At 61.9% G+C, this 13,581-nt stretch overlaps 1 protein-coding gene across 1 annotated transcript in view; it reads right to left on the bottom strand.

Moving 5' to 3' along the window:
* The window catches only part of TNRC18 (trinucleotide repeat containing 18), an 85,166-nt gene extending 80,569 nt beyond the window's left edge, over positions 1-4,597 (bottom strand). Inside the window, 1 exon segment of the mRNA XM_025426295.3 lies at positions 4,264-4,597. Coding sequence (XP_025282080.1) covers positions 4,264-4,450 — 187 coding nt within the window. The 5' untranslated portion in view covers positions 4,451-4,597.
* Positions 4,598-13,581: the final 8,984 nt, after the last annotated feature.

The raw sequence follows: 13,581 nt of genomic DNA, 5'->3' as shown, positions 1-13,581 counted from the left end.
CCACCTCCTTCACCGCCTCCTCACCACTATTGACCAGACAGTCTCCAGCTGGCAGCCCAGACTAATTTTGTTAAATGCATATTTTGAAATAATTTCAAACTCAGAGAAAAGTTTGAAATAGTACAATGACCTGCCATATGACCTCCCCCAGGCCCAGCCACCCTGAACTCTCCCTCCCTGGAAGTTAACTCCATGTCAATGATTTAGCAGTCTCCCATCCATATGTAAATTACAGGTATTACTTTTTCTCTTCCCAAGCCATTCCTGAGAGTCTTCCGTGGCCACCTGGTCCCCTGTCCCAGGTCCCCTGTCCCTAAATGGTTCAGTGTTCTTACTTCCAGAGAGCAAGGACATTCTCTTCCATAAGCCTGGTACAATTATCAACTTCCATGAAACCCACCATTGATTTGATACTATCAGCTAATCTACAGCCCATATTCCCATTTTATCAATTGTCCCTAAGATGTCCTTCAGAGCAATTTCTTCCCTGATCCAAGATTCAAAAGAAGGCCATACGTTGCCTGTTGCTGTCACATTTTTTTTTCAGTCTTTTAATCAGGAACAGTTCTTGGCCTTCCTTTGTCTTGTATGACATCGACAGTTTTAAGAGTCCAGATCAGTTCTGTAAAACGTCCCTCACTTCTAATGGCTCCCCCTGTTTCAAACCCTGAATTGCCTTCTCATTCCTCAGTGTGAAATTCCAAGACCTCATTACTGGCCTTCAGGGACCAGCAGGGTCCCCCTCCTCCCCACCAACTCAACTCCCCACCACTCCCCCCCAACCCCCCCTGCTCCTAGCCGCTCCAGTTCTGGGAGCCCCAGCCCAGACGGACCCTGGGCATTCTCTTTCCTTCACAGCCTGTATCTCTATTTAAAATGATTTCCTTTGCTGATCTGTGTGCTCACTGTCTGGCCTCCACACCAGAATGAAACCCTCCAATAAGAGCAAAGATTTTTGTCTGGTCATCCCCGGATTCCCAGAGCCAGAGCAGTACCTGGCACGCCAGAGGCACTTGGAAATGGTTTGCTGAGTAAATGAACAAGAAAGGAAGCACTTGGATTGACAGCCAAAGAACCGGCAGGCTCAAGAGCCAGGGGACCTGGGGGGGGGGGGGGGGGGGCCTCCAGAGTCCAGAACCTCCCCCAGGCCTCCTCCCAGCTAGAGGAGGAAGCACCCAGCAAATCTCCTTTATCTCTGGATCGCATCACTCCACCAGCCAGTCCCACTGATTAATCTCTTTAAATCAATCCCAGTAGGCTGACGGGCTGGATTCCAGAGATAGAGCTGATGGACCCTGGAGAAAGCCCATGGCCCCCTATTGTCCACTGGCCAGTCCAAAGTGCACGGCCTCTCCAACCTGATCCTTGGGTTCCACCCCCCATTCATGTATCTTCCAGGGCCCAGGCAGCCCTGGGAGTGGGGGCAGGGAGAATAAACATCCAAGTACAAAATCCTGCTAATAGGTCTTTAATTGCAGCCTGAGGAGGACCTGAGTCCAGGCCTCCCAACCCCAGAGCCCAGAGGCAAGCCTACCAGGGGCTTGTCACTTACTTGTCCATTTCACTGACCCCGGGGAACATTTAAGGGCTCACACTATAGCAATACTCAAGGTTATGGGAAAAGTAATGGCCAACCAAACCCTGTTTATTTTTTATTTACCTCCTCTTCTGCACAGGAAAGAGCCAAATCCCTCAGCCTAGACCAGTGATGCAGAAGGGCCTCTTCTCCTGGAGACCCTCACTCACGCCAACACCTGCCTGGACCAGCCCAGCCCAGAGCCTCCCAGAAGGGCAACTCTCTCTGCCTAAAATGCTGAATTCACAGGCACTCCCACCCACTCTGCCCTGCAGACTAGAAAGGGGTCCAGAGGTAATCTGGGCCTCTGCCTTGCTGTGTGATCTAGGGCAAAAGACTCAGCCTCTCCGGGCTTCCCAGAACAAAAACAAACAAAGACAGGACCGATAAAGCTGGCCAGACCTAAGTTGCTGACAGCCAAGCAGAAGAAGCGTCTGAAAGAGAAAATTTAGCACCTGCACCCAGCAAAGAAAGAGGGGGAGGGGTGTGGGCTGAGGAATTTGTAATCCACCCTGCCCAAGCAGTGAATGGGAAGCAGCTCTCTACCTCCTGGCTAATGGGATTAGCACAGGGCTGGGCTCTGGGCGTTGGCCTAGGGTCCAGGGTCTCCAAGTGGCCACTCATGTTGGGGAAAGCAAGGGGCAGCACCAGCTGGCCTGCAACCCTTCCTAACCAGGTGAGCACAGGCCGGCCAGCATTTCCCAGCGCTTCCCGAGCCTGCCTGCTACTTCCTTCATGACCTCAGCAGCCAAGCACGCAGAAGTCAGGCAGCTCCTTGGGCAGGAGGCCCAGAAGACAGGCCTCTGCAGCCACCTCCAGCTGGACTTCCTCCTCCTGCCTGCTGCAGTAGAGGTGCTTCACCTCTCCGGCCTCAGCCTCCCCATCTACCTAATGGGTGTTAGGCAGTCTGCCCACTGCAGCTAAATTCAGCAGAGCCCTGGCTCACTGCAAGCAGGCAGAGGCACCCGTTGATTGGGGCTGTTTTCACTGCTTCTCATTAGGGCATTTGGCGCCTGTTAGGCAGGAACCAGACTAGAGATGGGGTGCCGTCTCCCCTGATCTGGGAAGGCAGAAGGCCAGGGAAGTCCCTGCCAGCCAGGAAGACCCAGGCTGTGACTCTCAGGCCCCAAAACTCCGCCACCACCCTGGGCCGGCCTGAGTGACCGGATGAGCTCAAAAGACACGCAAACCGGAAAATTCCCGCGGCCTCTGGGGGCAACCAAAAGGGGATGGTACAAGCGGGCCTTTGCATCCCCAGGGTCGCCCCCAACCCCTCCTTTAGTATCCCGGCACCTCTCCAGCGCCCACAGTGCACCATTTGAGAAAAAAACCAGAGTCCTGGTCATGGCCCCCTGGGCAGAATGTGGGCCGGGTACAGGAAGGACCCCGCGCACCCCAGGCCAGGACCAGGTTCCCGCGCCCCCGGGGCTGGGGATGTCTGTGCTGGCTGCCCCGAATGTGCCCCTCCCCGGCCGGCGCTTCACAAAAGGCCCTTTGTCCCGCCGAGCCCCGGGACGCCGGTTCCTGAAAAGTTCCATGAGAAAAATCAAAGAGAGGCAAACACCTCTCTCGAGCCGGCCTCGCTGGAGAAGGCAAGGACCCGTGCGACCCGGCCAGGGCGGCGGGAGGTGTCCCTCCCCAGGCCGCGGGGAGAGCCGGCGGCTCCCGCAGAAATCGCAGGAGTCCGGCCGACACTCTGGAACAGGAGAGGTGGATTTTTTTAAGTGAAGCGTGGGACGCCAGGCCAAGCAGCCGGGCGCGGCCGGGAGGAGGGAGCGGGTATCCTGGAGGTCGCCGCGCTTCCCTTCCCACCCTGCTCTACCGGAGCGGCCGCAGCCCGCCCGGGACAAGCCTCTCCCAACCCGGATGCCGTCCCCACCGGCCTCGGTGGCCCCCCTTGGGAAAGGACGGAGGCCTCCGGGCCCTCTCTGCCACCTCCTGCGCACGGGTGCATGTGAGACCTCAGGCTTTCCGTGCGCCGCTCGGGGCCGGCCAGGTCGGCTCCTGACTCCGCGGATGGCTGCGGCCCCGGCTCTGCGCCCCGCCGCGCTGCGCGCCCGCCCGCCCGCCCGCCGGAGAACGCGGGGTTCCCGGGGCCGGGGTTTAAGTCCCGGGACAGGTGCTCTCCTCTCTCGCGGCCAGGGAGGGGGTCCCCGGGACGCCGAGATGTCCGTCCTCCCCACAGCCCCGGCTCTGGGGCCGGCCGGAGCCCCCCCACCCCCACCCCGCCCTGTGCGAGCGAAGGAGCCAGGAACGGACCGGGGCCCAACGGCGCCGCCGCGCAAGGGCGTTAGCCAAGAAAACGATTGAAGCTCGGGGAACGGATGTCTCAAAGGGTGTGGGGCTGGCTTCTTTTCTTGCCCAGATTTTGAACACCCCAGCCTGGGCTGGAGCCGCAGGGGCCCCGGGGTCGGAATTACTACCGGCCTCGGGTTTCGGCAGATGCGTGTGCTCCGAGAGGGCACTGGCGCGCCGGGGGAAGCAGCCGAGCCGCGCGCCCCTCTCCGCCGCGCCCGGGGGTCCCCCCGCCCTGGGAGCTGAGCCTACCCGCACTCCCGTGGCCCTGCCAAGGGGAAGGGAGGTGCCGCGTCCCTGCCGAGAACGCCCAGGAACAGGCCGAGTAGGTTTTCCCCGGGCCTCCCTCCCCAGGGTCCCAGGAGGGGGCGGCCAAGGCGCAGGGCACTTACCCGGGTGCGGGTGGAGATTGAGGCCGGCCATGTACTTCCCGGGCGGCAACGGGCCGGGCAAGCCAGAAGCGGGCAGGCGTCCGGCCGCAGCGGTGCCCACGCGGTGGCTGTCCATGGCCAGGCCAGACAGCAGCGGCGGCGGGGGGCCGTGCACGGACCGCGGGGGCCCGAAGTCTCGGCCATCCATCCTCCGCGGGAGTGCCGCAGCCAGCCCCCCACCCGGCCCGCGGGCCTCGCTCAGTGGGACCTAAAAGTTCGGCCTCGGCGTAGTCCCAGAGTCCTCGGGCGGCGGGGGCTCCGCGGCGTGCATGGCGGCGGCGGCCAGCGGGGCTTGCGCTCGGCGGCGGGCCCGCGGCCCGGGGCGCACAGGCGGCCGGCGGTGGGGCCCCTCCGGGCGGCCAGGCGGAGCTGCGCGAGGCGGCGCACACGGCGTCTTGGCGGGGAGAGGAGACGGGCCGCGGAAGAAACAGGATTGGGGGGGAGAAAAAAAGAGGGAGGGGGGAAAACAAAGTTTCAGAAAGTCGCCTTGCCGTTCGCGGTCGGGGACGGCGGATCGGGTGGCCAGAAATGAAATCGGGGGTCACCCCTTTTCCATAAAAAGTACGAAATCCATGCTCTTTCCTCCGGCGGCCTCGCGCTCCCGGGGACCCGGCTCGGGAAGTGGCCTGTGGCGCGCTGCGCCCCAGCCCAGACTGGCTCGGCGGCTCCCGGGTCCCCTCCCGAAACCCGGGAAGGCCCCTCAGCCGCGCCCGGACGGCGCAAACACAAAACCTCCCCAGTGGGATTGATTCCTGGGCGTCACATGCTCCGGGGCTTCAACCCGTGAAACCTTTCCATGGGCGCTTCGAAATGTCTCCCTCAACACTGTGTCACTATCTGATCCGGAAAGTTTAATATTTAACCTTCTTGGCCGCTGGTCTGCCTTTTTTTTTTTTTTTTTTTTTTCTTTTTTGAGTCTGTTTTCCCCTAAGCTCGCCCTGAGCCGCCAATTAGTGTTGGGGTTTTTGTTGTTGTTTTTGTTGTTGTTGTTTTGGGGTTTTTCTTTTCTTTTTTTTTTTTTTTTCTCTAGAGAGTGCCAAGCCTGTTTATTCTTTTTTAAAGAGGCTCGTGCCTCCTCCTGCCGCCCCCCTTGGGCACGGTGAGTCGCAGAGTCTGAGTCCGAGGACTCGAGACGTGGCACTCTCTCCCGAGGACTGGAAAGAATCCTTCAAAACAAGCTTTGGTTTCATTTTCCAACGCCTTGGCCTGAGAATCCTGCGGCCCGAAGACGTGGCCTGGCGCGGGGGGTTTGGGGGAAGGGGGGCGGCCAGAGGGGAAGCAAGGGGCTGGAGGGTCTTGCTCCTACCCTAGCTTCCCCCACCACCACCACCACCCAACCCCAAAAATAACCTACAAAGAAAACCTTCGCAGCGCGGGCGGACCAAGGGGCGCCTCCCCCAGCGTTGGATAAATCCCCCTGTAGTTCCAGTTTAAAGCTGTTTGTTTAAAAGATTTGTCGTTTGCCGATTCCCATGGGGGCGGGAGGGGGGTCTCGGAGCCAACCCTGCCCTCGCTCTCCGTCTGCCCGCGGCAGCTCGGGTTCCTGATTCCGGGAGGCCCGGGCGCTCCTAGAGCCACCGATCCACGCCAAAGCCACCGGCTCCCGGGTGCCCGCCCCGCGCCGTGAGCCCCGCGCCCGGCGCCCAGCCCCCCGAGCTGCAGACCCCCCGGCCTCTTTCTCCACCCGCCCTCCCCAACTTCGCTAAGGGTGCTTATTTTAACCCGGTTTTGGTTACAAACACCCCCTTCCCTCCCTCCCTCGCTCACTCCCATCAGGCTCTGGTTACCAGATCCGCGTTTACTTTGGAAAAAATCTAAGATCGCCACATCCGAGGATACATGTCTTAAAGGAGGCGATGAGCTTTCCGTGATTTTTTTTTTTAATGTTCTTTGTGTAGCTTTCTTTTAAAAGGTAGGGCTTCGGAGCATGCCCCGACGCCCCACTTTGGGGAAGTCGAGGTGGAGGCCCCCGGAACACCCTCGCTCTGGTGGAGAAGCTGGCTCGGCCATCTGCGGGCTCCACTGCGTTCTCTCTACTTTTCTCCCCCCTCTTATATGCAGTTAAAATGGCTGAATTCCGGCTTTTAATTAAAAACAGCCTATAATCGAAAACGTCTCGGCGTCCCCGGCTCCCCCGCCGCCTGCCAGGAACCCAGAAGGGAACCGACGCCCCTCAGCCCGGCTGGGCGGGCTGGATCCGGGCTGAGGACTCAGGTGGGCGCCCGAGGCGCCGCGGCCCGCCCCCGCCCTCCCCAGGGCGCCCTCACCGCACCGCCGCGGACCCCCGATCCCGTTCGTGGGGCCCGGACAGCTGCGGGGATCCCCCCGCGCACCCCGAGGGGGAGGCGGGCTAGGGGGTCAGCTGGAGAAGTTTGGAGACCGTCGTGCCCGGGCAGGGACTGACGCGCGGCCCGGCGGCGTACCTGGCGCGGCGGGGCTCCCGGCTCCGGGCTCCGGTGACGGCGACTCCGGCGGTGGCCCCGACTCCCGGCGCGGCTAGGCGCCCGTGCTGCCCGCCATCCCGCGGCTGCTGCTCCCCTTCGCCACCCGCAGCCGCCTCACACTTTTTGCCCGCCTTTCCTTTTTTTGGTAGAAAACCGCTCCCCGGGCCGAGCGCTCGGCGCGCCAACTCCTCCGCCCTCCCGCGGCCCGGCTCCCGCAGCCCCCGGAAAAGCCAGCTTTCCTCCCGCCGAGCTCCTCGCTTTTTAATAAAATCCAGGTAGCGCCGGTTTAAAGAATCCCAAATCTCCATATACAGCCCGGGATTGGAAAAGGTACATTACACAACCCCCCTTTCAAGTTCCTCTCGCTGGATCTAAAAAAAAAAAAAAAAAAAAAAAAAAAAGCCAGCGGGAGGGGGGAGGGGGCGGCTGGGGGAGGGGAGTACTCTCCAGCGAAGAAACACGCATTGTTCCCGGGCGCCCGCCTCCCCCCCCAGGCCGGCCCCCGGCCTCCACCCATTGGCCGCGCGCACCGCCAATCACGCGCATGTAAACACCTTGGCCCTCAGCCATTCCTATAAAACCAATTACGGACCAAGGGGCTCCAGCAGTTTCCAGGCTCCCCACGGCGGGGCTGAATGATCAAAACTGGTGGTGAGAATTTTTCCCGGCCGTTTCTAGGCAGCCCTCCCCCTCCACCAGCTCGGACCCCCCCTTCCCTCCCTCTCCTCCCTCTTCCTACCCCCTCCCCCGGCGTCTAGGCTGAGTGATCAAAATAGAGGAAGATGGTTGTCGCCGCAATCCAGGGCTTTGCAAGGCGCGGTTTAATGGGCCGCCTGTCAGCTTCCTGCTCGCAGGAGGAGGTGACGAGCCGAGCGAGCCGGGAAGGGCCTGGGGCCCGGCGGGCTGCACCCCGCGCCCGGGCCCCGGCCCCCTCCTACCTCCCCTGGGGCGCGCCTTCCAGAGCGCGCGGTGGAGACGCCGACACAGACAAGGGCTGCTTTTTCCCTTTTTAACTCCCCCTTTTAAAACAAAGCAGCGATTCATGCCTTTTCCCCTAGCAGCGCGGTTGGGTGGGATGGGTAGGCGTGAAGGCAGTCTTCCTAGCCCCGGCCTGCGGGTCCCTCCCTGAAACGCGGTGTCAGATGGTTACTGATTAATATTTTGGAGAGGCCGCGGCGGCGGGTAGCGGGTGAGTCTCTAATCTTCTAAAAGGGGTTCCTATAGAAACGCGCGGGCCGGGGCGCGCCCCCCGCTCGGCCCCGGCCCGGGCTGTGGCGCTCTACGCCGCGCGCCCTTCCCCAAAGCCTTTCTTTGCGTGGGCGCTCCCCTCCCCTTCCCTACCCCCCCCCCAAAAAAAATCAGAGCAGAAAAAAGGATTAGATCGGCTGAGCGCGAACTGACTCCCTCTCGATTCTGACATTTCAGCCTATTAGCATTTCTCCACGGGGCCTTCTGAAACCTATTAAAGTGTAATATTAAAAACCTCTTGGCTGGGGGCCTCTCTCGCCTTCCATCCGCCGCGCCCCCTCCAGGGAGGGCGAGACCGGGAAAAAAAAAAAAATCTGTTGAGCTCAGAGGAAGCAGAAGCCAAGCCCAAAAAGTGCTTGGCTGGCCGCGGCGGCCGGAGGGGGAGGGGAGCCCCAATCCCCCAGACTTTGTACTTTTATTTTGCGCTTTCAGCAAAATCCTTTCTGGGTTGAGTCGCCGGGAACTGCCCGCGGCAACGTACTTGGCTGCGGGCGCGAGGACTGCGGACGCGGTCGGAGGGACCGCCCTGGGGCCCCCGCACCCTCTCTCTGCAGCCCCGCAGGGACCCATGCCCGGCTGGGCATTACGTACCCTCAAATGGAAGCTTGGAGGGGCAGAAATCCTTGCCGATCCTGCCTCGGAGAGCTGCCGCGGTGATTAGATTTTAATTAAAACAAGAGAAGCCCGCTCTTTCGCCCCGCGCTGCGGACTCAGCGTTTTCGCATCGCTGGTTCTTTTTTTTTTTTTTTTTTTTTTTTTTATCCATTTTTAAGCAACTTTTCTGGAAGGGGGGAAATGAGCTAGTTGGCGCCCGTTCGTTCTATTTTCTTTTCTCCACTTTTAGAAGAAAACGGGGAGGGGGGGAATAGGCTCGGAGAAAGCGAACTGGGGGTGTCTAATTTAATTCCAGTATAAATTTGAGGAAAAAAGTTCAGCCTCTTGAGGGCAGTTTCAAGTTGCCCTTCCTGGAGCCTCTGCGCTGGTTTCGAGGCTGCCCTCTTTTGGAAGCTGGAGCTCCGCAGGGGGAGGAGGGAGGAGTGAGAAGTAAAGAAAGGAACGAAAATAGCCGGAGCCGAGGGGAACAGCGGCGGTGTCCGCGCTTGGAGCGGGGCGCGCAGGTCTCAGTGGCGGCTGGGGCGGCGGGAGGTTCCCGGTGCGGCCCCGGGACGGCCAGGAGCAAAGGCGGAGAGGAGAGGGGGGTTAGAGAAAGGAGGTATTGTGTCTTGTGTGCCTTGGGGGAGGGGATTGACTGCAGAAATAAAATAAATGCAGTTGAGCTGCGCGGGGCTGCTGGAAGCCAAGGCAGGGGAAGGGGCTGTGTGTGGGGGCGCAGCCCCTGTAGGCGCCGAGCATCCTAGAGCGTTATCCGAAGGCCTTTGTGGGTTTCTAATAAGCCCTCCCACGCCTGAGCCCCCAGTGTTTCGCCACCCCCCTGGTTGCCCTCCAATACTCGGAGCCCAGACCCTGATCCCCGACCCCATTATCCCCGCCCTGGATCTGGAATGGGTTTTTTGTGTGGGTTTGTTTTGGGTTGGTTTTTTTTTTTTTTTATGCTTTTTTTTTTTTTTTTTTTTTCGTATAGCTCAAGCAAAAAATACGTATCTTGAGAAAGTTGAGGTGGGAAATACAAAAGACTTGAGAGTTGGCGGAGGGGGGGAAGCCTATTTTTATAAATGTTTAATGTTTTCACCCCTGGATGCTCCAAGACGCCGTAATTGTGATGGCGGGGTAGGTGTGCCATCAATCATTTAGTTGCTAATAAAAATTCTGCCTTGTTTGCCCTGCATTTGCCAATGGCGTTTGCATTTTTCCAAGTGTGCGCCTTGTCTGCGTGGCGAACCGAGCCTGCATTTCATTAGGGTCGCGGGGCGAGACCCCCTCCCCCAGCCCCTCCTCCCGGGCCTTTGTGGGCCTCCGCCGGGTCGCGCCGCCCTCCCGGCGCACACTCACACCCGCGGCCGCGCCAGTGTCCGCCCGAGCCCGGCCGGGCGCAGGGCCTGGGGACACGGCGGCGGCGGCGGCGGCGGCGGCTCCCGGGTCCCGGCCGCGGGCTGCGCGCACAGCCTGCCCACGCCGGCTCCGCAAACGCGGGGGGCGCGGGGGCGCCGCGGCCCCGCCGGCCTGTGCGCCCCCCCACCCCTCGCCGCCGGCCCCCGCGCGGCCCGGTGCCCTCGCAGGCGCTGGGTAAACAGCGTCCGGGAGCCATGTTGGGGGGAGGAGGATCCCAGGCCGAGGTGGGCGCAGCCCGGGCGCCTCCCGAGACCCCCGCGGCCCGCGGGGCGCCTCTGGGGCCCCCGTGCCAAGCCTCGGAGGCCTGGGGAAGCACGCCCGCCGCTCCGGCGGCCACACGCGGACGCACAGCCAGGCTGGGGCGCCGTGCACCGCGCGCAGAGGCGGCGCCGGGCCGCGGTGCTCCCGGGTCTGGCCGCCATATTCCGCCCCCACCCCCCTCTGTTTACCCGGCGGGATCCGTGGCCAAAAACTGCGTTGACGCAGTGTGTGTATGTGTGTGTTTTGTACTGACTGGGCGGAAAAGCGGCGGCGGCGGCGGCGGGGGGGGCTCCTCGCAACCCAAACCCCTGTTCCCGCAGAGCCCGCCCTGGCCCGCGCTGCCGTCCACGGCCGCCCCGGGCCGCCGGAGCCGAGGCCCTTTGTGTGCTCCCTGCACGCGGCCCGACTGACGAAATTACTCCGCTTTGTCTTAAAACCCAAGACCGGCCAGCGTTGAGCCGGGTGCGCCTTTGTGGCGGCGGCGGGGCCCGGCACCCGCAGCCTGCTCTGCCCTCGTCCGGGCCGACCCCCGCGCTTTCCGGGCCCCTGGTGGTGCTGCCCCCGCGGATACAGGCCCCGTCCCCCGGAGAAAGCTGGCATCCTTCAGGGGGCGAGGGCACCCGGGCCGCCTCCACCCCTCGCGCCCCAAGCCGCCTTTCCCGGCGGGCCCCCGAGCTCCCCGCGCTGTGCCAGCTTCTCGGGGATGGGGCCCCAGCGGCCTCCGGCCCCCTCTGCTGCCCGCTCGGGAAGCCCCGCCGGATCTGGGGCTTAGCAGAGCCAGTTTTCCAGGTCCCGGGTCTGGCAACCAGGGAGCTCCGGCCCGGGCACCGCGAAAACCCGGAGAGGCTGCGCCCGGGACATCCGTCCTCGCCATCCCGTCGCTGCCCCTGGCTCAGCCTCCTTTCGCGCCGAGCGGAGGTTCGGCCGGCCCAGCCAAGAGGGATCCCAACCCTGCAGAAAGACCAGAGACGCGGCGCCGAGGCCCAGACGCCGCCGGGACGAGCGCTCGAGCCGGTGGGCAGAGCCAGGGCTGAAGCGCCAGGCGCGGCCCCAGCGGATCGCAGCGTGTCTCGGCTCCGCCTCCGGCCCTGGCCCCTTTCCCCGGCCCCGGGTCGGGTCTTCCATTCCACTGTTTGGCTCGGAGAGGTCGGAGACGTGCTCGGTGCACAGGGGGCCGGATTCGACCATAAATCTCCATGCGGGACCTCCTTCCCGCTGCTCACCCGCGCGTGCTCCTGGCCGCCTCGCTTCCCGGGCTACGCCGGGGCCCTGCTCTCAGGGTCCGGGCCTGGCGACCCCGAGGCCGGTGCAGGGCTTCCCCATTCACCAAAGGGAGGACCGGACCGGCCCATTCAGTGCCACCACCTTCCAAACCCACCGGCGCTGGACCGCAGGTGGCCTGGGCCTCAGCGGATTGCAGCCAGGGGTGGGGGCACCCAGGCGGGAAACTTCCTCCCAGGAAGGGTCGGTGAGGCTGGAATGGGTACACGGCCACCTGCTTTAGCCCAGCTCCCGTGCCCTTAAGGGGTGACACCGGGGTTAGATCAGGGAGTCTTTTCATAGCTCAGCCAGCCACCCTTCTCTGCAGACCCCCCTTTAATCTGGCGCCGTCCTTCTGCCCTCTATGCTGGTGCACGGTTTAGGGAGGTGGGTGTTTTGTTTTGTTTTGTTTCTTTTTGTTCCTTCTTTTTCCTTTCCTTTCCTTTTCTTTTTTTTTTTTTCTTTTTTTATTTTTCTTTGGCATGATGAGAACCAAGCGGGGTATCGATGTTAAAGGGCCAGGAGGGTGGGGGCTCATATAGCTCCCCACCCCATGTCAGCCTATCTCTCTCTCTAAGGCCAGGGATACCTCCGACTTTTCGCCTCCCCCACCGCCTGTGGGCACCCCACCAGGCAGTGGCTTGGGCAAAAATAGCCCAACCATTGAGAAAACAGGAATCAGAGGGGTGCTGCTGGCAGCCTGGTAGGGGCAGTGGTCTTTCTACCTGAACAGTTCCTGAGCACCTGGGGGATAGACCCAGAAAGGATGCATTTACAATAATAACGTTTAATGTCACCAGCATCGTGTCTCTTTGCCAGAGGGTCTGGAAACAGGCCTGCACACGTACGGAGCAGCAGCCGCGCCGGCAGAGCGGGGGATCAGGGACCAGCAACTCGGAGCGGTTGTTGCTCTTTGCCTGGGACTTCAGTAGGGCAGCCGGGAAAGGGGGAAGCATGCACCCCCTCGTCGGCGCCACACACACACACACACACACACACACACAACAGTGCCAGTGACACAATTGCAACGGCCAGCCCGTGGCAGATGCCTGAGACGAAAGGTTTGGTAAACCTCGCCCCGCCACGGTCTTAGAGTGGGAGCTTTGGCTCCTTCCTAGAATTTCTAGAAGCCTGTTGGGAGGGAGCGCCGGGCCCGGAGGAATTGGAGCGCTGGGCCCGCCATCGCCGCCCGGAGAGGAGAGGAGAGGGGAGGAGAGGCTGCAGGGCGGCATTCCCGCCGTGCTTCCCCCGGCCCGGCCCCGCCGCGGCGCCCCAGGAAGCGTCTCGGAAAACAAAGCGCTGCGGTTTCAGCCCAAGGTTAAAGTCCACCACGAGCGTGTTTTTTATTTTCCCTCTCCGGAATCTGAGAGCGATAGCGTTTCTCCAAATAAACCGCCAATAAATCAGCTCCCGGGGCCGCCTGCTGAAGAGCTCTGCTGACCTTGGAGACTGGTTTTCCTGCTTGGACCCCCTCTGAGGCAGAGCCTAGGGACAGGCCACAGCGCCGGCCGCGTGTCCCTCTCCAGAGAGGCGCGAGAGGGGGTGGCCAGGGGCTCGGGTGGGCAGTCGTTGTGGCACTGTGTGCCCAGAGGGTGCGGGAGAGGTTTGGAACTGGGGGGCCATGGTTACCTGGGGGGGCTAGGGTACCTGGTTGGTAGGGGTTCTGGTGGGAACTGGCTGCTCTGGGGGAGGCTGACCTGTGCCCATTAAGTGACTGGGGTGCCCACACTGTTCTGGGATGAACAAGGCCTTTTTGGGGGCCTCCTTTGTCTGGGTGTGCCTGGGTGTGCTCTGCAGGCGAGTTTGTGCGTGTGTGACTAATGGGATTTATGTATGTCAGTGCCAGGGTGACGAATGGAGGGCTTGGCAGCACGTGTGTGGCGGGAGGAAAGGGCAGCACCAAGATGGGGAGTCAGGCTGCCTCCTGCCTAGTCTTTAGGGGTTCACTTCTCTGACCGCCAGTTCCCAGCTTTGGGCCTCTGAGCACCCCCTGGCAGGCCTGTGTGTGCTGAGATTTCTAGAGCAAATTCCACCGCAGCCCTGTCCCCCCTCCACC

The sequence above is a fragment of the Canis lupus genome, chromosome 6 (assembly GCF_003254725.2).
Source record: "Canis lupus dingo isolate Sandy chromosome 6, ASM325472v2, whole genome shotgun sequence".
Lineage (NCBI taxonomy): Eukaryota > Metazoa > Chordata > Mammalia > Carnivora > Canidae > Canis > Canis lupus.
This window is presented reverse-complemented; position numbering and strand designations above follow the sequence as displayed.